At 36.0% G+C, this 24,839-nt stretch overlaps 2 protein-coding genes across 7 annotated transcripts in view; one reads left to right on the top strand and one right to left on the bottom strand.

The window, feature by feature from the left end:
• Positions 1–5,240, bottom strand: part of FAM227B (family with sequence similarity 227 member B) — a 208,475-nt gene extending 203,235 nt beyond the window's left edge. For 2 of the 5 annotated variants that reach the window (XM_042942084.1, XM_042942082.1), the window contains exons 1-2: positions 5,039–5,240; positions 1,181–1,318 (exon numbers count right to left, since the gene is read on the bottom strand). In XM_042942084.1, coding sequence (XP_042798018.1) covers positions 1,181–1,228 — 48 coding nt within the window. In that variant the 5' untranslated portion in view covers positions 1,229–1,318; positions 5,039–5,240. The remainder of the gene's footprint in view (positions 1–1,180; positions 1,319–5,038) is intronic. The other 3 variants (XM_042942080.1, XM_042942085.1, XM_042942081.1) reach the window with 2 other exon arrangements.
• Positions 5,241–5,320: 80 nt separating this feature from the next.
• DTWD1 (DTW domain containing 1) lies at positions 5,321–24,410 on the top strand. Of its 2 annotated transcripts, none has more exons than XM_042942091.1 (5): positions 5,321–5,435; positions 9,160–9,478; positions 14,155–14,298; positions 14,984–15,230; positions 24,094–24,410. In XM_042942091.1, exons 2-5 carry the CDS (start codon positions 9,215–9,217, stop codon positions 24,339–24,341), a joined length of 903 nt encoding a protein of 300 aa, XP_042798025.1. In that variant the 5' UTR covers positions 5,321–5,435; positions 9,160–9,214; the 3' UTR covers positions 24,342–24,410. The 2 variants fall into 2 exon arrangements, with proteins under 2 accessions (XP_042798025.1, XP_042798027.1); XM_042942093.1 differs by having other exon boundaries at positions 5,321–5,459.
• The last annotated feature ends 429 nt before the right edge of the window (positions 24,411–24,839 follow it).

Raw genomic sequence — 24,839 nt, 5'->3', positions numbered from 1 at the left:
CATGTGGGGTTTGAACTCACAAACTGTGAGATCATGACCTGAGCTGAAGTAGAGTCAGACGCTTAACCGACTGAGTGGCCCAGGCGCCCCTTTTCTTTTCTTTCCTCTTTTCTTTTCTTTCTTCCTTCATTTCTTCATTTCTTTTTCTTGAGAAGAGTTGACACGCATTACATTAGTTTCAGGTGTACAACATGGTGATTCAACAACTCTACGCTGTGCTCGCCTGAAGTACAGCTACGATTTGTCACCATACAACACTATTATAACATCATTGACTATATTCTCTATGTTGTACCTTTTATTCCTGCAGCTTATTCATTCTACAACTGGAAGCCTGTATCTCCCATTCTTCTTCACCCATTTTGCACATCCCTTTAACTCCAGCAACCATCAGTTTGTTCTGTGTATTTAAAGTTCTCTTTCTGCTTTTGTTTAATCATTTGTTTTGCTTTTTAGATTCCACATATAACTGAAATTATATCGTATTTGTCTTTCTCTAATTTATTTCACTTTATTACACTTTAGGTCCATCTGCATTGTTGTAAATGGCAATATCTCATCCTTTTTATGGCTGCATAATATTCCATTGTGCGTGCATGTATGTGTGTGTGTGTGTGTGTGTGTGTGTGTATGTATACACACATATATACATAACTTCTTTACCTACTTGTATTGGAAAATAGTACATTCCAATTAAAGAAAATTAGAAAAATAAGTTAAGGAAATAAAACTCACACAAGTTCCAGCTAATTTCAATATAAAATTCCAAAGTTCTCTAAGGTTAGTGTTAAAAAGAGGCAGGCATAAATTAAATGGACTTCTGCTCTAAGTAGAATGTAGAAGGATGCAAAACACCTATGCTTCCCTGGTAACAACAAGGGAAACCCAGACAAAATAAAAATCTCACTTTTCTATGAGGTTAGTGAAGAGTAGTGGGTGCTAGTAAGCAGTATGGGCTACATAATTTGGAAAATGCAGAGCCCCTTGTTCAAAAATTATTAAGAATTTTAAGATGGTAATATCAGACCATTAAAGCAAGTATAGGGTCCATCTAATCATCAGGGCCTGTGCAATTGAAAGCCCATGAAGCCTTTCTACCTGGAAGCCTGGATGACCAGAAATTTAAAAAAAAAAAAAATCCCCTTTATAAGTGAGCATAAAGCTGTGTCAGTTTCCTTACCCAGCAGTGATCTTTAACCATCCATTGAGGGAACTGTTGGTCTGCCATGGTGCAGGAACTTTGCAGAGATGAAGAGAAATCAGCTGGACCTTAAGCATCTGCATGAGCTGGAGGAACAAACTGGAGCCTGAAAGACACCTAAATACAAAAACAAATGACTCAGACAAACAATCCCTTCCCAGACCCTATGCCTCCCTTCTGAGTTTTATCAAAAAAGCAGCAGTCCAGGAGGGGATGGAAAGATAGAGGACTTAAAGAGGCCAACACATTCTTAACATTACTTGGGCTCCGGGGCCCTGACAGAGTTGACTTCAAAGGTGAAGCAAAAATGTAAAAAAAAAAAAAATCAGTTCCAACTTCTCCCAATTGAATATTGACAAGATATAAGAGTTGGCTATGAAGAAGGAAGTTGGAAGTTGGGTTAGACACAGGTGAACTTCAATCCAATTAAAGCAAAAGTAAAGTTCAACTCAAGTCTAGGAGGAATCAAAAGATCAGTATCTCACTTTGAATGTCAAGGAGATAAAAAGGCTTGTGCTAAATTATACTTCATCCTCTATAATTTTTCCCACATAATGTCTAATACACAATAAAACAATTGAAGATGTACAAACAAGAAGTAAAATGGGACCTATAATCAAAAGAAAACACAGTCGATGGGGCATCTGGGTGGCTCAGTTGGCTAAGCATCCAACTTCGGCTCAGGTCATAATCTCATGGTCTGTGGGTTTGAGCCCCCGCTTCGACCTCTGTTCTGACAGCTCAGAGCCTCAAGCCTGCTTCACATTCTGTGTCTCTCTCTGCCCCTCCCCTCCTCACACTTTGTCTCTCTCCCTCTCAAAAATAAATAAACATTAAAAAATTTTTTTAAATAAATAGAAAAAGGTATGAAAGGTATGAGCAGAAACCAATGAAATAAAAATATGAAAACAGAGAAATCAACAAACCAAAAGTTTGTCTTTTAAAAGATGAAAAAAATAAACCCTTAGTAGAAATGAATTTAAAAAATGAAAGGAAAATGTATATGGGAGGAAAAAATGATCTGCTAGATTGAAATATTTTAATTGCTATATTTGATTATAATGCTTTACCACTTTGGCAGAATGTCTGAGAACAGATTACCAATAACTACACAACAATTTGGCTATTATTAAACAAAAGAAAGTAAAAGGTTGTATTAAAAGTTAACGTGATCATATGTGGCTCAGGGTTGAATGATATTTACAAATGTGAATTTAAACAAAAATTGAGATATTACTACATTGAGAGATGAGGGGATAAGAACGTGTACAGGTAGAGAGAGAAGGAATGTTCTTGTACCTGGGGGTGGTGTTATAAAAGAGCTTTATCATTGACTTCCTTAGAAGAAAGTCAATGGAAAATGTCTGAAATTGAAAAAATCAAAACACTGTAATATATTATGACATATGCAGTAAATAACGAAAGAATTATTAAAAAGTCTTGAAAGAATTTTCCTTTTGAGAGAACTGAGAATAGAATGCAGGGGTTGGGAACTACCAGGATTTGGTGAAAAACCTAGAATATGTCAACTGTTAGTGCTTACCAACATGTGTATGTTTCTCTACAGTTCCCAAGCTCACATGCAGTAAAGTGGGAAGGGGAGGGATCTTTGATATGTGGGCAAAGTGATATATGCCAGTTTTTAGGGATGACCTCTAAAACTTTTGGTATGATTCAACATGCTTTCTTTCTTGTCAGATGAGCTGTGGACTCAAGTCTTAGGAGATAGTAGAACCAGTAAAAATTAAACAAAAGAACACAAGAAACAACCTGAATCCTTGAGTCTAATGTTTCATCTGACTAGTAACATCTGAATTTCCTTTGAGAAATAAAAATTTATTGTATCAAACCCCTGAAATGTTGGGGTTTTCTGTGACAGTAGTAAATTCATCATGGTGGTTTAAAAAAAAATGGCCACAATTTCCTTGACAATCTTTTGAGAAGTGGTATCTATCTATGTCCCCTTTCCTATAATCTGGACAGGTTTTAAGACACACTTATAACCAAAATAATGTGTAAGAAGTGACACTGTGTTACTCTTTGATACTGGGTCAGAAAAGAACATGTAGTTTCTGCCTTGTTCATGGCAATGCTGGACTGTGGAGCCCTCAGAAGTCTGATTACGCAGCTGCCATACTGTGAGGAAGTTCAGGCCACATGGAGAGTCTTACACACAGGATTTCTGCTAGCATTCATAGACTTCCGAGCTGAGTTATCAGAGAAAAGCTGACTCTCTGTGCCGTGCTGAACACACAATCCATGAACACAATAAAAAAGTTGTTTTAAGTCATGTTTTGGACTAATGTATTACAGAGCACAAGTAACCCAATACTCACATCACTTCAATGAATAAACAGTATCATTTGCTTTTTTTAACCTGAGCACCTGAACTAAAGCAGTTAAAGAAGAAAAAGGCATGAATTATTTATTCTTGGCTTGGAGACTTTGCTATTGTTAACTTTTTTCACCCAGGAAGTTCATCTTTCCTCCTAAAGCAGTGGCTTTCAAACTTTTTAAAGAGAAATGCACAAGAAGACATACATTTTATAAATGCACGCACCCACACAGAGGTCTTTCTTATGATGGGGTTAAGTTTCGATAAACCCATGGTTAAGTTGAAAATGTATTTAATACACCCAACCTACCAAACATCATAGACTAGCTACCGTAAATGTGCTTAGAATACTTACATTAGCCTAAAGCTGGGCAAAATCATCTAACACAAAGCCTATTTCATAATGAAGTATCGAATATCCCATATAATTGAATACTGTACTGAAAGTGACAAACAGAATGGTTGTAAGTGTACTGATTGTTAACCCTTGTGATGGCCTGGCTGATGTGGCTGCCCACAAGAGAATTTCATATGACATATGGGTAGCTCAGGAAAGTATCAAGTTAAAACTCAAAGTTTGGTTTCTACCGAATGCATACTGAATTCACACCATTATAAGGTCGAAAAATCCCAAGTTATACCAGGGACTGTCTGCAATTTAAAACTCCATGAAATAATACTTCACCAAGTGCCATGTGCTGCCATTTCCACAGTATACTATTTTATTTTTTTAAATGTATAGTTTTGGGGTGCCTGGCTGGCTGTGTCAGGGAAGCCTGCAACTACAGCTCTCAGGGGCATGAGTTCAAGTCCCACACTGGGCCTAGAACTTACTTAAAAAATTAATAAAAATTTTAAAAACACGTAGCTGTGACTCACTACATTTCCTTGCTTATAAATGGGACTTCCACCAATGGGTCCCACACATTCCCCTTGAAAAGCACTGCTCTTAAGCCATAATCATTCTTCAAGGCCTTACTCAAGTCCAACCAATGAGCCTTTGTTGACCACTCCATTCTGAGCTCTTGTAAAATTACTACAATTTATTAGTCACATTGTGTTTTCTGTACTACCCAGGTTTTAACTTGATGTCCTAAGTTCGTCTAGCGCAAGGTTCTGTCCTTTACCTCTCACATGCTAAATTCAAAGCACTCAATAAATACAATGCTTAATATCTGGCCATTGTGTTTCTCAATCTCACAATTGGTTGGGATTTTCTTTGGGGTGGCGTAAGGAAACGTGGTTTAATAATCCACCCACATATTATGCTTAATTCCAAAATGGAAGAGTACACAAAGAGTGGTGTGTAGTTTTCAAGAGAACCAAACCATCAAGGTACACACAATGTTTCTAAGAGCTTTCATTACTACGCACCGCACGAAGTACTCATCTTGACATAGCCATAAAAACGTAACAGAACCAAGTTCTCTCAGGACTAAAATATTTTTGGAATTGGAAAAATGGAAAAGTGTCCCGTGGGATCAGCATTTTTCACAACTCACTGCAACTACACCTTGAGAGTACACTTCCAGAACCGCGTGCCACTTAAGCAGGAAACTCGGCCGGCAGGGTGTGAAGCTCAGCCTCACCGAGCGGGCCTCACCGCCCTGGGATCCTGTCTCTCTAGCAGAGAGGCTACACCGCCCACAACCCGAGAGGCTAAGGCGGGACTTCCCCCTCTAACCCCGCCCCGCGTCCCTCCCCAGCCGTTACTTTCGGCGCGGGACCTGCGCGGCGCCGGGCTCTAGCAACGGCCCTAGCAACGGCCGGACTCCTCCCCCCGGTGTCTCCCGGAAAGCGCTCCGCCGCGCCCGCGCGCGGCCTCAGCCGGGCGCGCGCCTCGGGCTCTGGGGGAGCCGAAGACGCGTGGAGCTGTGCGAGGACCCGCGGGCGGTGCAGGTCTGAGTCCCACTCCGATCCCTGGTGCGGGTCTCCTCGTCCCTCTGCGGACCAGTGGTCTGGCCTGAGCCGTGCGTCCGCAGGGAGTGGACGCTCCTTGGCCGGGCCTTATTGGAGGTTGTGCAGAGTGTCGCCTGTGAGCGGGGCCCTGGTCCCTGTGCGAGCGCTTGCATTTTTTAGGATCCTGTGGGCCCCTTGGGAAAAAGGCTTCCAAATTTTACCTCAAAACAAAACAAAAAATGTTTTCCCCCAACAATTATTTTTCAGTGGTTTCCGCGCCAAGGAAAGTCTGTTCTGGCATGCAGTCCCCAAGGAAGTATTTATTTTTTAGTGTTTGGAGTGGTTTGCGAGGGATTGGTAATCAGGGAAGGAGAAGCTAAGCACAGTGTGCCGTGCAGTGTATTTAACATAATAAGTAGTGGTTACATAATAAGCCAAGGAGTCTGTTTCTTATGTCTGCATTACTTCTTGAGAACATAGGACAAGTAAAGAAGTATATTAATACTTTTAAGATGCCAGTTCATGGAGTTGGATGATAAAATCGCTGCTTAAATCCACAGCATTTAAGTATTACTTCTGCCCGAAACCGTAGTGTACCATGAAAAACTAAGGCAAGATAGTCTGCCTACCACATGATGCATGATGTGGGAGAGGCCACTGGTCCTGCATGAAGAGGGTGGCGCCTTGGGTTTTTCAAAAATGAATGTTGGACCTGTGTATATTATGTGACCAGGTTCTTCAAAATACTTAAGGAAAAAAAATTAAGGAAAAATGCTTTATCTAGTAGTGACTTGATCTACAATATATGGTTGGGGTGTTTTATATAGTATTCCATTGGGAAGTGACTGGTAGCTAGGAACTTTTAACAGTATCGTTTTGCAAAAAACATATATGTGTATATATATAATATATAAAATTTGCCATGCTGCCACTTGTGCCAGGTTGCAGATGGCCCATAAAGATGGTTTGTTAGGTTCTTCAGTAGGGAGATTGATACACATGATTTCTTTTTTAGAATGGTTTTGATGTGATAAGGAATTGTGGAATTCCTCCCTTTGCGCAAGACACAGAGATAGATACGTGTGATCAGTAAAGAATTCTGCTCTTGCATAGTTGACTGCTAGGAGGGACAGCTTTGCTAAAAGGCAACTAACTACAAAAAGCAGATTTTTCCATGCTAAATAAGTGAGACCAGTAATAAATGGGCAAAGTTAAAGAGATGTTAAGAGGTTGCCATAGAACATCTAGAGTCCTGACTTTGAGACTAAAATAGAGGATTATATGCAAGGTAGAATTGATGGAACTTGGTGAGTGATTAGATTTGGGGGAAAAGAGGTTAGAGGGGGAGTAAAAAATTTGTTTTCACCCTAATTTGCAGAATGATGAGTGTACCATCAAGGCATTTATTACTTTTTTAGGAATAAATTCTTTTTATGTTTTCTAAGTAACCCTCAAAACTTTCATCAATAAACCTCAAAAGAATTTGATGTTCATAAGCATGTTTTGAAGGTTGTGAATCGTTACATTTGCAACAAACTATTTGTACACATTTGAGGCAGGCTATTGGCTAGGTCAGGACCTATGCCCTTGTCATGTGGTTTCGGAGACCTTTGGAGGGAACTGTCCATAACTAACCACTTTTGGCGTCTTTTGTGTGGCCACCACAGCCATAAGTGAGCGTATAGGTGAAACGGGAGGGGGGAGCCATGAACATTTCCTTTTCACTGTCTCATAGGTATTTATGTTGTTTGATTTTGTAGAAGAAGGACATTTATATAAGGCTTCACTAATATCCATTTGGCTGTTTGGAAGGCCAAGCGGAATATAGGGGAATATTTCTGAGGCAGAATGCACTTAGAGGGCCCTAGAAAAAGTCACAAGTAGTTTTCCACTGAATGTCAGGCAACCACATTGACCTTCTTGACATCCCCAGTAACTGTGTACGTCAGCCCCATATTGCTTGAGTTCTTTGGTGGCATATGCAAACCTTCTAAATAGTTACTGGAACACCCAGGAAAGTGGAGTCAGGTTGAATTAGTCCAGTCCAGTTCCTTTTATACAATGAGTCCCATGATGAAGTAATTCAAGACTATTACAACCTAAAAACGTTTTTTCATAAGGACCTCCGGCAACACCAGAGCAAACCCAAACCAAGATTTAGGTGAAACTTAACTAGCTTCCTAAGTGCAGTAATGGGACCTCTTTTGGCTTATGACAGTTGACCTTTGGTTGCCCAATAAGGGATTTGTAGCTCTGATTTCTGGAGACTAATAGTATCTCTTCCCAGACTTTTAAGGATGCTCCTGTCCTTAGAATGATTTTTTTTTAAATTTTAGTCAAGATTTCTTTACCCGAGTCTGTAGATGGACTTCTAGAGATCTGTAAACCACATGAAATTGTGTGCAAAATATTGTTTCTGTGTATGCATCCATGTGAGAGGTCTAAGACTCTCTCACATGATCTTAAATGGATCTGAGACTCAAGAAAAGGAGGCAGCTTGGTAAATTTACTTTGAGTAAATTTGGCCAATATATTTTATTTTCCCAGTATATTTTAATGTATTTTTCTTCAATGACAAGCGTCTTTTTTCTTTGGGTCTCAAGCTTACTGGTATTTACAATCTATAAAAAAAACTCCTGATGAGTAATTAAATTAGTTTTACTAACTTCTTGTTGGTAAATTATGTTGAATATTATGTTCCACTGGACTTTTTGTTCACTTTCTATTTGGGATACCACAGAAAAGTTTCCTGCTGCAGTCACAGCATTTCTTCTCTTAGTGTTTGTACTCAAAGTGCCTGGGGCCTCATAGTTAAACACCACAATGCCATAAGGCTTTATAATGAAAGACTCATTTTACAGCTTTGGAATGCATATCAAATCAAAAGGTCCCCAGTCTCTTTTCTCCCTAAAAAGATAACTGTGCTTACAGAATATTTGAGTAACAGTTTGGACAGCCATTATTCTTTGAAAGAAATATTTAAATGGGAAAGTAATTTTACTATTTTATCTCTAGAAGTGAAGCATCTGAATGATTTATATTTTTAAAAAGCAGTATGAAATCTTCAAGCGAGAGGACATTAGTGTTACTTTGTAAAATTTTTAAGTTTATAAGATCACACTTTATTTTTCTGGGTATGTATTTCACCTTTTGGGATAGTTTACAAATTATAATTGGTAGTAGATGCCTATCCTATTTTAGTGGATGTTTAGTTATGTTTGTGTGTGTGTTTTAATTTAAGTTGAAGAGGAATATATCTCTTAGAGCATAACCAACTAAATTTTACTGATTTCACTGGAACCTCGTATTTTCATTAGGATTTAGGTTGATATTTGATATCATGTAACATCAGTTTAAAGTCAGAGCCTACAGGGTTGAATACATTCCTGGCTGATACTAACATTAACCATTACATTCCTAAATAAAACAAGAGTCACTAAAAAATGGATTGTTGGTACCTAAGTTTTATATTTAAATAACTTTTCTAAGATAGCATCTTTTTATTTTTATGGAGGGAATGGCCCGGAAGGGTAATATATTGAGATTATTGCTTTTTAATTTTGTGTTTTAAATCATGCTAATTTAGTGGCTTAAAAAGCTTATTAACATTTTTAAATAAATACAGCAGCACACAGTTTTAAATTAAATTGAGTGATTTTCTTTGTGGAGACAAGTATAAAATATTTCCTATCTTTATTTTGCCCCCACTTTTTGTTTTTTGCAGCACACCTATGATGTATGTTTTAGAAATAGATGTTAAACTTTGGTTCGAATGAAAAATGTCTGTCAATCCACCTATATTTCTCAAAGACAAAGAAGAAAATAATTCAAAATTTGTGGAAATACAACAGTCACAAACTACTTCCATAGCTGCAGAAGATCCTCTTCAAAACTTATGCCTAGCATCTCAAGAAGTTCTTCAAAAAGCTCAGCAAAGTGGAAGATCAAAATGTCTCAAATGTGGTGGTTCAAGAATGTTCTATTGCTATACATGTTACGTCCCAGTTGAAAATGTACCTATTGAGCAGATGCCACTTGTGAAGGTTGGTAAGAAATTTAATTATTTGAAAGTAGGAAAAGAGGTTTTAAAAAGACATCACATATATACCCGCTCTAAAATAATTGATAAGCTTGATAAATAGCGTCATTGTGGAAATGAATACTATTATAAGAAAATTTAAACTTACAGAGTGGTAAATCTATTTCTTTTTCTTGTCTCTGGAATAAGAGATTCACATTGCTAAAATACTTGTGTCTGAGTAGTATTGTTTTGAATGAAATCAATTACTTTTTCATTAATGATTATAATTCATCTAAAACATAGGAAAAAATATGGCATAAACATGAATAGTACAAGAGACAAGTATATAGCTTGCCTGAAGGAACTTCAAAAACTACTTCAAGGCCTTGGACTTCTTTTTAAAAAAACATATCCTAAAGAAACTAGGATTGATGTTTGTTTAGGTTTTTGTAGAACAAGCTTATTACCACCATCCTACACTAGGAGATAGAGCTCATGTCAGTGACCTAAACTAAGTAAACTTGAAAAGGCTACGTATTCATTGGGCCATATTATAATTGTAGTTATTTAAGTCAGATTTTAAAAAATTGATTTGAATTGATTGCTTACGCTATACTTTTTCTTGCTTACCAAGATACTCTTGTGTAGGTGAAAGGTGTATAGACCATGATATCTTTGTAATCAAAGAGTTTATTACATATATGTCAACTTGTCTAACATTTACATGAACTTGGGTAGTAAATCAAATAATGTGTAAAATTTGCTGCCTATTAGGGCTTTAGAGAGACTAAACTCTACACATGGGCTCATTAGAATTTGTTGGTAAGAAAATAAGTTGAAACTATATTCAAAAATATTTAATATGGTGACTTTAAGATTCATTTAAATTTGAAGTAGAATACTTTAATACTTATATTTTGTTACTTGGATTTCATTTTGGCTTGTATGCTGTCTTGTCAAGTTCATGGTCTCCTGAGAGGTCTAAAATCACACTTACTTACAGGCTATTGGAAAGTTTACTGGTCAAGAAGAAATAGGCATGGAATCTAATCAGCTTCATAGTTACCTTAAAAAAACTGAAAGCTTGAGGAAAATAATTTTTTTTAAGTTTCCTATTATCTTGCAAGAATGTTACATTTCAAAGTATAGCTTTTAAAGTATACACAGAATTATTCTATCTTCTGTTCATATCATAGCCACATAAAGAGAGTATCCTTTTAGAAGTTTTAAGATGTATTGTGTTCCAAAGGATTGAAGATCAGAATAATAAAAGTCATTAACATACTGACTTTTCATAGAAATTTAAGAATAGAGGATTATTTTCCAAATCAGTGACTCAAAACACTATGCCAAGGGTTTGATCAACTCTAAATAGCCTACCGGATCATGCAGAGTTTTTAAAAGTGTTTATATGTTAATGGCCATATATAAAACTCAGTATGTTAACATATATTAATAGTAATAAAAACTCTGTAAATTTTTATTTCTAATGTTTACTTTATTTTTACAAATCATTCAGCATTTGCTTTTAGATAGCCTGCTTGGGAAGGAAAGACGACTACATGATGAGTAAGTGCCTCCCAAGCTTTAAAGTTTAGTCTATGGAATAAATTCATAAATACTGATTCTTTTCATGCAGAATATGATTTTTTTTAATGTCATGAGAAATGCATAAGTAAAAGATGCTCTTGGGTATTTTTTAAAAAAGGAGGCCCCCCCCCCAAAAAAAAAATCATGAGGTAAAAGAAATCTTCATCTTCAGTAGAGTCCTAGAATTTAATTTTTTTTTTTTAAGGTTCATTCATTTTTCAGAGACAGAGTGTGAGTGGGGTTGGAGCAGAAAGAGAGAGGGAGACACAGAATCCAAAGCAGGCTCCAGGCTCTGAGCTGTCAACACAGAACCCGACACAGGGCTCGAACTCACAGACCGCAAGATCATGACCTGAGCTGAAGTAGGAGGCTTAACCGACTGAACCACCCAGGTGCCCCTAGAACCCTAGAATTTATTTATTTATTTATTTATTTATTTATTTTTTTTCTTAATTTTTTAACGTTTATTTACTTTTGAGACAGAGAGAGACAGAGCATGAACAGGGGAGGGCCAGAGAGAGGGAGACACAGAATCTGAAACAGGCTCCAGGCTCTGAGCTGTCAGCACAGTGCCCGACGCGGGGTTTGAACTCACGGACCGCGAGATCATGACCCGAGCTGAAGTCGGCCGCTTAACCGACTGAGCCACCCAGGCGCCCCTAGAACCCTAGAATTTAAAAGACTCTTTTTTGGGAAAGTTGATAATCACACAGGAAAAGGCTTAGGGTTCCTGCTAATGGCATTTTAATAAATTGGGGCAGAAAGATTTGGTAAATCTTTTATAGGAATTACAGGTGTTAGAGAACAGATGTTCTTTACATATTTGAAAACAGAACATCTCTACTTGAACTATGGTAAACACTGCTGGTGTTACTCTGTACCCTGTCATTATTTAAGAAGTGTCTTCCTTTAAAATGTGTGAACTAGAGTACAAACAGTATTATTTCCACAATTTGATCTGTGCTTTTGTTTCATAGTATCAGAAACTTCAGGGACCTATACTGGGTCCCAGGATACTTCTTGAGCACAAAGTTTGCATAATTGTCTTATATTTGTAGAATTTAGTCCATGATAGGCTAGGTACATGACTTTTAAATATATGAGTAACACTCTGTGTCCTTGATGTAAATGGTACCCTTCAGACATAGCCAGCTAATCAGAAATGTCACCTTTGGAATTTTCAGCTCTACTCATCAGCCATAGAAGAAAGTCAGTTTTACTAGTAATAGAATACTTTGTCACAATGTGCTTTCTTTTTCTTCTTTCCTCTTTCTATCTGCCCTGGGCTAAGATAATGCTGACCTGGGACTGAGAGACCCTGGGGAAAGGGAATGTAGTGTCAACTGAGACTGAGCATCATGAGGAAATTCTGACGTAGAGTTCAGCCAGAAGTAGACTGATGTAAAATCATTTGTGAACTGCCTACTTAAATGGTAAATTTTCTATAACTAGAAGTTGGTTTGGTGATTTGAAGCAATTGGCCCTAATTGGTCACTAGGCCCAAGTGGGGAGGGAAGGAGATTTGGTGTTTGAAACCCTAAATTGAAAACTACTTGGGGTACATATTTATGGCCCTTCTGGGATATATACCCTCCTTTTCCACACAGTCACCCAGAAAAGTAAAGTATGTGCAGTTGGGACCATCTAGTAGCGTGCGGCAACTGCTCCTTTAAAAACCAGCTCTAGAATTAATGATACGTACAACAATATGGATGACTCTCAGAACAATTATTCTGAGTGAAAGAAGTCAGATGAAAAGAGTACATACCATATTTGTATATTAATTTATGAATGATTATTTCAGTAAAAAATACATATTCAAGAACCAAAAAAAAGAAACCCCAACAGAAAAAGAAAAGAGCATATACCATATGATTTCATTTATATAAAACCTTAGAAAATGCAAACCTATAGTGATAGCAGAGCAATCATCATTGCCTAGGGACTGTGAGTGGTAGTTGATGGGGAAAGGGGAAGGAGGGAGGCACAAGAAGGCTTTTTGGGGGCGACAGATAAATTTGTGATCTTGATTGTGGTGATGAACTCAAGGGTGTTAAAATTCATTATATTGTATACCTTAAATATGTGGCATTTATTATACCTATTTTATCCCTTTATTAAAGCTATTTTAAAAAACAAAAATAGTTTTGTACTCCAGGGTAAAATAACTTGCCCCAGGGTAAATACCTAGAATCCTACCTAAAATCCTGTTTTGGGTAAAGCGGAAGCTGGAAGAGTGTTTATCATAACAAATAAATCATTTATAATCAGTGAAGAATCCAACTTGGAGTTTCTTATATGTTATGGGGGGGATATGACTTGGCTTTCATTTTCATACTCCTGACTATAGCACCTGTATATGCATTATGCAGAAAACTAAATCAAACAAGTCAGTGAAATGATAGTAAAATCTCACTCAAGAAATGCAAGAGAATATTATTTTTACAAACAGGCAGGACATAATCCATAACAAAGAAACTTTAAGGAAAATAGAGAAAATTATTTTGAAGAGAGTTAATTTTTATATAAAGCGTGCACCTCTTGGACCTGTTACTTTTTCCAATTGATGATTATTTCATTTTTGCTGTGAAAGGCCACTGATGAGAATCATGATGTTCACAACAAAGGGTAATACCTTTGATCTCGAAGGACATGTAGGGAATAAAATTTGACTTGAAGTTTAGGTGTGAAGCCTTTGCCCAAACTTATATTTCCTTTTATTGTGTCATAAAATTAACAAACCTAGAGTTTATAGAAATTATAAAAAATGTTCTTGGCACAGATACTGAAATGCAAGGAATTGGGCTCCCTGCCTATGTAACGTAAATGAAAATGACCTTGAAACTTTGCTTTAAGAGCAGATTCTATGTTAAAGGAGTTGGAAATAGTTGTTTAGTATTTGATGAACAATATCAAGGAAGAAATTTGGGTTTGCTTTATGGCTCTTAGAATTCTTAATATTCTAGTTTAGAAATGTATGATTTTCAAATTATATTTGTAGGAGCTTAGTGTGAACTTACTATTTTAGCCTTAAAGATTATTTTTATTAACATAAAAATTAGAATTTTTATGTTTGTTGTGTTGATTTCTCTTTTTTTTTAATTTTAGCTTCCACTGAAGATTGACATCATTAAACATCCAAATGAAACAGATGGCAAAAGTACTGCTGTACATGCAAAACTATTAGCACCTGAATTTGTAAATATTTACACGTATCCTTGTATTCCAGAATATGAAGAAAAGGACCATGAAGTAGGCAGCTTATTTTTTTACAACTCTTCACATTAAGTCTAAAAATGAATTTTTTTTTTGAGAGAGAGAGAGTCAGAGTCAGAGTGTGAGTGGGGGAGGGGCAGAGAAAGAGGGAGACACAGAAACTGAAGCAGGCCCCAGGCTCTGAGCTGTCAGCACAGAGCCTGATGTAGGGCTCAAACTCAAGAACAGAGAGATTATGACCTGAGTGGAAGTCGGATGCTTAACTGAGCCACCCAGGTGTCTCTAAAAATGAATTTTAAATTCCATTACCTTTATAAGCTTACTTAAACATAATTTAATATTCTTCTTAATGACCTAGAGTTATTTTTTTATAGCAATAAACATAGAAATTATTTACTTCATTGGTATCTTCAAAGATCAAATGATTTTAGATTGTTAAGGCTTTTTTGAATCTCGTCTTTCCACTTTATATAGTTTTTCTGCATTATTTCTTCAGGTTTTTGCTTACTGCCAATATTACTGTCCCTGCTTTTACTTTCTTCCCTCTCCATTTTCCTAACTATAGTACATACAGATCTAATTTGATACGAACTAAGAAACCATATTATGAACATAATGGGAACATATTCAACATGTTTGTTTCTTGTCAAGTTTTAAGTCAGAATTTATTCATTTCAAAGATCATAATAGCACACTGCTAACTTAAGTTTCTTTGCTTTAGGTTGCACTGGTTTTTCCTGGACCTAAGTCTATTTCAATAAAAGATCTTTCTTTTCATCTGCAAAAAAGGATTCAAAATAATGTTAGAGACAAAAATGACCCTGAGAAGCCATCTGTTAAGCGCAAGAAAACTGAAGAACAGGATTTAAATGACAGCAAGGGCCAAGACACAACACTGAAAAAAATTATATTTATCGATAGCACCTGGAACCAAACAAACAAAATATTCACTGATGAGAGACTTCAAGGTAAGAAAAACAAATTTTTTGTGGATTGCTCTGTCTCCCAACTTTCATTTAAAAAAACTTCAAACCTGCAGATTATTGGAAGAATTGCACTGAATACCCATACATTTTGCCACATTTGTTTTATTCTCTATTATATGTGTGTTTATACTTAGATATATCATTCATTTTTGGTTGAACTGCTTGAAAGTAAGTTGCAGACTTGGCAACACTTCACCCTTAAATACCTAACTGTACATCTTTTAAGAATAATTGCAAAGTCACAATACCATTATCACTCTAAGCAAATTAACAAAAGTTCTCTAATCTGTAATACAGAACATAGTCCGTATTCACATTTCCCTAATCGACCCAAAGTATCTTTTGTAGCTCTTTTTTCCTTCATATCCCATGTAGTTATTAGGCCTCCTCAGTCTGATTTAACATAGAGCTTCTCCTGTTTTTGTTTTCTATGACTTTGGCTGGCGTGAGGAGGACCGGGCAGTTGTCTGAATGCTCCATCATAATTAGATTCACTTCAGTATTTTTGCAAGGATACGTCGTGATAAGGATAAATCTAGGGTTGTCCATGGCAATTCCAGTTTATACTTGTTCTGATATGATTATTAACAGCATTCCCTTTCATTCTCAGAAATGAAGCTCTTTAACTTACTAATTATATGATTACCCTATTCATAGGTAAAGTTATATACTTATTGCATCAAATCAAGAGGCATATAATGTAAGTTCCGTTATTGGTAACAACTTTAATTAATTAAAGTGGTGATTGCCAGGTCTCCCCATTATAAAGGTTTGTTTTCTTCTTTGAAACTAGTAGTAGTAACCTGTGGGGTGACGCTTCGAGACTGTAAACTGTCTATTTCCCAACTGCTGTTCACTGAGTGGTTTTAGTATTCATTGATGACTTGCCTAAATCAGTATTTACATCAAGGATTGCAAAATGATGACATTTCTTTTACATTTGTTAGCTGGCTTTCTTATGTAAAGAACTCTTCTCCACACCCCCTTCTTTTTTTTCACTCTCCCCCTGCCCCTTTTTGAGGTCACTGTACATTTTTAGATTTCCTTTTAGTTCATCATACGTAATATGTTGTGATTGTATCTTTTTTGATGCCCACATTGTCTCAACTTTTGCTAGTGGAGGCCTTCAAGCCCTGTCTGTGTCATAGCCTCATTAGTCTTTTCTGGTACAACAGGATGTCCCAAGTTCACTTGTACTTTTTTCCTGCCCCAGATCTAGAACCAATGATTGATTATACAAAGGAGCTGTGGTTCTTTTTAGTGGGGACTAATATTAGAAATCAAGAGCTGGTAAATTTATTACAACTTGGATGTCATTGCTACAGTGGATAGAGCCAAGGAAAATGCACATATATCATGAGTTCACATGGATAGTTCCAATTCCAAGATTTAACTTCCCAGGGATTTTCTTTCTTTTGTTTTACCTTTGTATTTCTCTGTCTCTTAGAGTGAAAAGTTTAGTTCCTAATAAAATGGTTTAAAAGAGTTTCTTCACTTGCCCAACTAGCACAGCTAGTAATTTGAAGAACAGGAACTCATGTTACCTCTCTTGTTTACTTGCACCTTACTTAGTTCTTCAGGGTTTTTCAGTAGTTTCTCTAAATACTTTAGATTTATTTCCAGCTCTTGATAGCTTTGTTTGTGTACATGTTTGATTAGAAGGCAAGAGAGCTACCCAGTTGGTTTTAGACAGTTGCCAAAACAGTTTCAACCTGGGAGACCCTTTCTCAGGCTATTGTTAAAAATGCACATCACCTAGAAAAGAAAGTTTATAACACTTCTTTGGAGTTTAACTTGTGTTAACTAATCTCAAACTAACGTGAGTGACAATACTAGATTTAATTTACATAGTTCATACCTCTGAGGTCAACATACACGTTGGTAAGTTTGCTTTGTCATTCTGATTGTGTGCATACCTGTGTGTTTGTTGGTGAGAATGATAAGCAGAAAGATAGAGACAGAGAAATTGTGTGTGTGTGTGTGTGTGTGAGAGAGAGAGAGAGAGAGAGAGAGAGAGAGAGAGAAGGGGGGGGAAGTGGGAAGGAGAGAGACAAAGAAACTACAGAGTATAAGACCTAGAAGAATCTTTTTGCTGATATTTAATAGAGGGATGGAGCCCTAAGGCCCGACTCTTTGGAGCACTCCCTGCCACACTGCATTGGATGGTTACAGCAGCACCTTATTCCTCAGTTTGAAGATTTTTCTGAACTACTTTCTTTACAATTATCTTATATGGTAATTGAAAGGATCAAATGAAAGAACATGAGTGAAAGCAGTTAAAAAAACTATAAAAGGAATTATAGAGGCACAATTCAAAAATCTGTTTTCAGAGTGTTCATATTTGAAATTAAGGCTTCAAATCAGATTTGTACCAAAATTTCTGTTATTCCTTTCCAGATCACATAGTAGGTATCCTGTATTTTTAAAAAGGGATTTCTTAATTCCTTCAAAACCATGAAATCTGCATGTCCTACTTCAACCCCTCTCCCTTCTAGTGCCTTATTGCACCACAGGGACTACTTCAGGCTTTGCACATACTTAACAATCTCTGTATATGTGAAAAAACAGTTTCCAGAAAAACCAAATTACTTCCTCAAGACACAACCCATGTTTGCTATAAATCATTGCCTTTGGGTTTTAAAACATTTTATCATTTGATGGGATTAAACTGAACAAACCAGCTTTTTTTTTTCAATATATGAAATTTATTGTCAAATTGGTTTCCATACAACACCCAGTGCTCATCCCAAAAGGTGCCCTCCTCAATACCCATCACCCACCCTCCCCTCCCTCCCACCCCCCATCAACCCTCAGTTTGTTCTCAGTTTTTAAGAGTCTCTTAAGCTTTGTCTCTCTCCCACTCTAACCTCTTTTTTTTTTCCTTCCCCTCCTCCATGGGTTTCTTTTCAGTTTCTCAGGATCCACATAAGAGTGAAACCATATGGTATCTGTCTTTCTCTGTATGGCTTATTACGCTTAGCATTACACTCTCCAGTTCCATCCACGTTGCTACAAAGGGCCATATTTCATTCTTTCTCATTGCCATGTAGTACTCCATTGTGTATATAAACCATAGTTTCTTTATCCATTCATCATGAACACACCAGCTTTAAACCTCAGATAAAACCCTCAAATGTAATGTATTGGAAATTGTTTCGGTTATCTTATGAATGCAGAGGTTAAGAATCTCTTTAAAAATGTAGAAACATACTGTTTTGCCACATTTTACAGAGAAATAGCTCTGAATGTTTTACTCTTGGCAAAATAAAACATTTGAAGGTTGAGCGCATAATTTAATCATAAAATGTGAACTTACACGTGAAGAGTGATATAACATTCTTGAAGATTCACCATAGGAAGCCTTAGAGGAAGGTGGTGAGGAAGGATGGTTACTTTTGTTGGAGAGGCAGTCCAAATTATAAAAACTGGGATTATATTATAATTTGTTTTATGGGTACCTGGGTGGCTCAGTCAGTTAAGCATCCAACTTCAGCTCAGGTCATGATTTCATTGCTTGTGAATTCGAGCCCGGTGTCAGGTTCTGTGCTGACAGCTCAGAGCCTGGAGTCTGCTTTAGATTCTGTGTCTCCTTCTTTCTCTGCCGCTCCCCATTCATGCTCTGTCTCTGTCTCTGTCTCTCTCTCTCAAAAATAAATAAACATTTAAAAACATTTTTTTTTAATTAGCCAGCCATCTCCCTTCATTTTGACTATATTGATATAATGTTTAAAGTGACTTCTTTTTTTTAGATTAAAAGCATTGCCTGAACTGTAATCAGTGTGTAAGTGAGTGCCGTATCATATACTGCCTCATTCAGTCCTCACAACGACAGTATGAGGATAGCTCAAGATTTTTACTCTTACTTTTCAGTTGAAGAAATTCAGGCAATAATTTTGAAGGGAAAAGCCATTTATAATTATCTGCTTTAAAATTCTGCTAAAAAAGATTTGCTGATTTCATCATAAAATTATTGATTGTCAAAAAATGCTAGCAAAAGAATTTTTTAATATATGTGTTGAGCTTTTAAAAATAAATATTTTCTATATAATCCCATGCCTGTGTTTTTCAGTGTGTTTTCAAAGGTTCTAAGTACTTCTAAGAAAATCTTTAAAACAGGATGGATTAATGGTAATAATCACTAACTCTTGATTTTTATACTTAACATTTTAGAACATATTAGGTGTATTAGAAACCAGCATTATTTAATTACTTTTGGTTTGTTTTTTAGAAATTGCATTGTGATATCAAATCCTATGTTAACATTTTAATTGTACTAATTAGGACATTTTCAAATGTTTGCCTTTACTTCTTGGATATAGTTAACATTAATACAAATAGTCAAAAGAGTTTGGTTTGGGTTGTTACAACTTTTGTGTATCTTTGAATCAAAATTATTCACACTGAAATATTTTCAGGGCACCTGGGTGGATCCATTGATCAGGTCATGATCTCACAGTTTGTGGGTTTGAGCCTGGCATCAGGCTCTGTGCTGACAGCTTGGAGCCTAGAGCCTGCTTTGGATTCTGTGTCTCCCTCTCTTCTGCCCTTCCCTTGCTCATACGCTGTCTGTCTCTCTCAAAAATAAATAAAACATTAAAAAAAAAATCAAATTGGAATATTTTCAAAATACCCAGATAGAATACTTTAAAGGTTGTGATTTGTCCATTCATTCAGTAATATTTGTTGAACACCTGCTCCTGGATAGGTGATGTCCTAGATTGGGGAATAGAAAGGAGAATAGAGCAATCTCTCTACCCTCTAGTTGATCACAGTGGCTATTAGTTAGGGTTGTGTCTCCCCATATGAAACAGAAACCCAGATGGAATCTTAAAACAAGTAGTGAGTTTACTTTTCATGGGTAAAAGTCCAGAAATAGGTAGTCCAAGCTATTATAAGGACTTCACAATGCCTATAAAGATTCATACTCATTCCATTTTTTTCCTCCATCACTTTAATCCTTGTAAGATAGCTGCTAGGTCCCAAGACAAACCATATATATTCCAGTTGTTATATGCCCACTGAGTCTGGCTCTTTCATTGAAAAATAAATATATAATATAATAATAGCTTTCTTGGAATTTCCTCCTAGGAGTTTTCATTTTTCCTTCTTTGGCCAGAATGGTTCACATGACCACTCTGGCTATGAGTAGAGCTGGGACATAGTTTTTATTTTTAGCTGGACACTTGCCATACTGAACAGGATTGAGGTTTGTTAATATTGAGAGAAGGAGAACATGAATATTGAGAAGATAGTGGACATTGTCTGCCATGTAATCTATTACAGGAGACAGACAAGTAAGCAGGTAAGAAAATTCAATAAATTTTAGATGCAGGGGTAGCATTGAGGAGACACAATCCTGTTCTTCATGGATTCCCTGAAGGATTAACTGTTTCTGTTGAAATCTTGATGGATAAAGGGCTGAGGCCTGGGCAGTTCAGTCAAAGGGAATGGCATATACACAAAGATATAAAAACATCATTTTACATTCAGGACACTGAAAAAGTTGAATACGGTGTAGAATGTGTACGTATATAAGAATGGTAGGAGAAATAACTGTGAAGAAATACAAACTGTGAATGCCCTTGAATATCATGCCTGGGAATTCGGTCTTTTTTTCCACAGGTGCTATGACACTTGTAGTGAATTTAATGCCAGACATTGACATGATTAGATTTGTATTGTAAGCCTAATGGGAAGAACAGGGCTGGGACCTGACTTCTGGCTCTCATTCTGCCACTAAATAGGCAAAGGTGTTATTTATATTACTTTTTAAACTAAGTTATAACACATGTGAAAGAACACATATATATAATATAATGTTATAGCACATGGTGATATAATGAATAATTAAGAACCCAGGCACCAGAATTGTATCAATAACTTATCTACCTATGTTCTTCCCTGCGTGACTCCCCTTCTCCCCTGATCAGAGGTAACTTTTCTCCTGAATTATGTTTTCATCATTCCTTTGTGTTTTATTTATATGCATCAGCTTTCATAATCTTTGTTATTTAGTTTTTTATTTTGACCTGCATGTTGTATTCCCGGGGACCTGCAATCTAAAGTCACCATTTTGTTTCTAAGGTTTACCCCTGTTGTTACATGATTAACTCTAGTTTATTCATTTTCACTGCTTTGTATTATCTGTGTGAATATACTACAGTTTATCTAGTCTCCTATTGATGAAACACTTGAGTTAATTCTAGTTTATGCTCTTACAAATTATGTATCTGCGAATACTCCGATGCATGTACAAGGTTCCTTAAGGAAACATACCTTGAAGTGGAATCGTTGGGTTGTTGCATATGAGAATGCCCACTTCTACAAGGTAATGCCAACTGTTTTCCAAAGTGTGGGTATACAGATTTATACACCCGTCATTAATGTATAAGAGTCCCCATTGATCCATGATGCCTCCTATCTTGGTATTGTCAGATGTTTGATTTTTGCCAGTCTAGCAGGTATAAAGTGGCATCTCATTGTGATCATAATTTGCCTTTCCCTTAGTTAATAACTGGATTGAGCATCCTTTTGTTCATTTATTTGGCCACACGCATCCCGTTCTGTGAAACAATTATGTGCATCTTTCTAATTTTTTAAAATTGATTTGTAGGAATTCTTTAGATCTACTAAAATGTATATAATAATGTTTTGAAATATCTCCTTGTAGCTTATGACTCATCTTTTAAATTTCTTTATGGTATCTTTTGAGGAATAGAAATTCTTGATGTAGAATTCAATCTTTCATGTTGAGCACTTGCTATGTCTTGTATAAATCCTCTCTACCCTAAGATACTATATTTTTAGTAATTTGTTTATTGATTTTAAAAGTATTTTCTCTGTAAGTAATGTCAATTGTGTTTCTTCCTTTCCAGTTCTTACACATCTAATTAATTTATTGTTTTTTTACTGTGTCAGCTCAGACCTCCGGGTTGACCCTCCGATGTTGAGGGAAGCCCTGTAGACAGACTGTAGAGGTCATCCTGTGTTTCAGTCTCAGAATCTTTTACATGGAGGGTTTCATCTATTCATGTTTGCTATGAGTATTGATATTTTGGGATGTATTTCTACCATCTTAATTTTATTTGTCCTGTTGTTTACTTTTTTTGTTGTTGACTTTTTTCAAGTTTTTATCTTTTTCCATTCTGTAATATTCCTATTTTGGTTCTTTTAGAAAATTGTACTCTGCACATGCAACTTATTTTAAGTCAAACAGTATTTTAAACAAGATTTTAACCTTCACTTTTGAACACGCTAAGCACTTAGCAGACAATGTTTGATTCAACTTCCTCCTTGTTCACTAAGTTACTGTTATTTTCTTCATTATTTTTGTTCTGTCCTTTATCTTCAGCCCACAAATTAGATATGGTTATTGTTTTTGTTTCATTCAGGTAGCATTTATTTGGATTTGCATAGATGTTTATTGTTTTCTTTGCTCACCTTTCCTTTAACCCAGACTGTCTTTGCTGAAATACATTCCTTAGCAATTACTTTCATTTGGTTTCCTATTGGCATGTGTTCAGTTTTTGTTACTTTACTAATGTTTTCATTCCTGTTATTAATATATAGTTCTGCTGAGTACACAATTTGAGGTTGTTAGTTTTTTCTCTTGACACTTTGAAGGTTTTATTCTGGAGTCTTCAGTACTTTACTATTGCTGATAAAAAGTCTCCTATCATTCCCGTTACCATTCTTTTGTATATGATCTGCCACTTCTTAATCCCTGCTTTAAAAATCTCTTCAACTTTGCTCTTTTGCAGTTATTCTATTGTGTGATGGATCTAGGCCTTGATTTCTGTAGATTTATTCTGCTTGAGATACATTATTTCATGGATCTGTGGCTTTGCATTTTTAAAAATAGTCTATGGAAAAGTCATGGACATTATCTCTTTAAATACTATCTCTCCTCCATTCTCTGTTCTCTCCCCCTACAAGTCCTATGTAGACATTTGATCCTCCTTATCTCTTAAAAATCTTAATTTTTTACAGTATTTTATTTCTTGTCATTCTTTGCTGCATTTCTGAAGTAGCTTTTAGGTTAAAGAGAGGTGTGATAGTAGGGAATCATTGGTAACTCAAAAGTTCCTTATCTGGGTAGGGAGGCTCATTTTAATACTCCCTTCTCCCTTTAATACTACTTTCTCACTTTGAAATAAATATGCTTTATAAAAAGTATAGCAAAATAAATATAATGTGAATCTAAGTAGTGGTCTAAGGTGCTAAAAGCATTTTGGGTTTGTATGTTGACATCTGAGTTTTAAGAGGTCAAAGAACTGTTCTGTGATTTCATGAATTATTTCCTCTTTAAATGCACAGGAGTAAGACATTCTAGCTGACTGTGTCATTGAGGCCTCACGTACAGATGTGGCAGAGCCAAAGAAACAACATTAGGTACTCTGTTCATGAATATATAGCCAAAAAGTGATAATCCAGAAGTCAACTTTAACTATATTAAGGACAATTAACCTGCCTATCTCTCTCAGTGAGTTTTAGAATGATGTTTGAAATGTCAGTTTATCAAGGAAATGAAACCTTCTGAATATTGGTGAATTTAGTCCTGTCACTGGTTAAAATGTAAAAAGACACTGGTAGATAGAAAATAGCATCTTGATTACTTTTAACTCATGGTTGCAAGTTCTAAGATTTATGTATAAGATTTTGTTCTGTGTTTTATATTGCTTCTGTATTTACCTTAATGCATTTAAGAAAATACCCTATTTGGTTGGGGTTAAAGGAACTTGTCTATTCTCTTAAAAAAATTCTTAAAATAATTAAGAGAAATTATCATTATTGTGCCAGATCCTGTGATTAATAAAAAATATTTATACTTATTTGTTTTTGGCAGGACTGTTACAAGTTGAATTGAAAACAAGAAAAACTTGCTTTTGGCGCCATCAAAAAGGAAAGCCAGACACCTTCCTTTCCACAATTGAAGCTATTTACTACTTTCTAGTAGACTACCATACTGATATATTAAAAGAGAAATACCAAGGACAATATGACAATCTCTTATTTTTCTACTCTTTTATGTACCAGCTGATAAAGAATGCCAAATGTTCTGGAGACAAGGAAATGAGAAAACTTATCCATTAGTTTTTAAAAAGCTACTTATGTCATTTTATTTTGCTAAAAATCAATAAACCTTTACTTGTGCTTTGTTTATTCTTAGGAAATATTAATATATAATGTCTGTTAGATCACTTGAGAAAATAAGGTTTCATTCATTTACCTCATTTTCTAAGGGAATTTTTAGAGATAGTATTGACTGAAACACTCATTTCAGAAGTTATTTGCTCAATTTGGGTATATCTCAGTTCATTACTACATTTTAATATATGTTATGTTTATGTAATTAGATATAATCGTTGTTTAGGGATCTTCATATTTTTCTGTCTATATCCACTACCACATTTGGAGGTAGATGGGATCAGAATCTCCTCACTGAAAATGAAGTCATAAATACTTGGCTTGAGGTTTGTGGCAAACATAGGCAGAACTAGACTTGCAACTTTAGTGGCTAGGGCTGTTTCTGTAAGTCCACACTGCCTGTGATGGACATTTGTTGCTTTTTACGTTTGCCTGACATCTTTT

The sequence above is a fragment of the Panthera leo genome, chromosome B3 (assembly GCF_018350215.1).
Source record: "Panthera leo isolate Ple1 chromosome B3, P.leo_Ple1_pat1.1, whole genome shotgun sequence".
Lineage (NCBI taxonomy): Eukaryota > Metazoa > Chordata > Mammalia > Carnivora > Felidae > Panthera > Panthera leo.
This window is presented reverse-complemented; position numbering and strand designations above follow the sequence as displayed.

Excerpts from the sequence above, each read along its gene's own strand:
- DTWD1 (XM_042942091.1), top strand. The coding sequence starts at position 9,215 with ATGTCTGTCAATCCACCTATATTTCTCAAAGACAAAGAAGAAAATAAT. Across the intron at positions 9,479-14,154 it reads AGCAGATGCCACTTGTGAAG|CTTCCACTGAAGATTGACAT; the intron begins GTTGGTAAGAAA and ends TTTTAATTTTAG. Across the intron at positions 14,299-14,983 it reads ATGAAGAAAAGGACCATGAA|GTTGCACTGGTTTTTCCTGG; the intron begins GTAGGCAGCTTA and ends TCTTTGCTTTAG.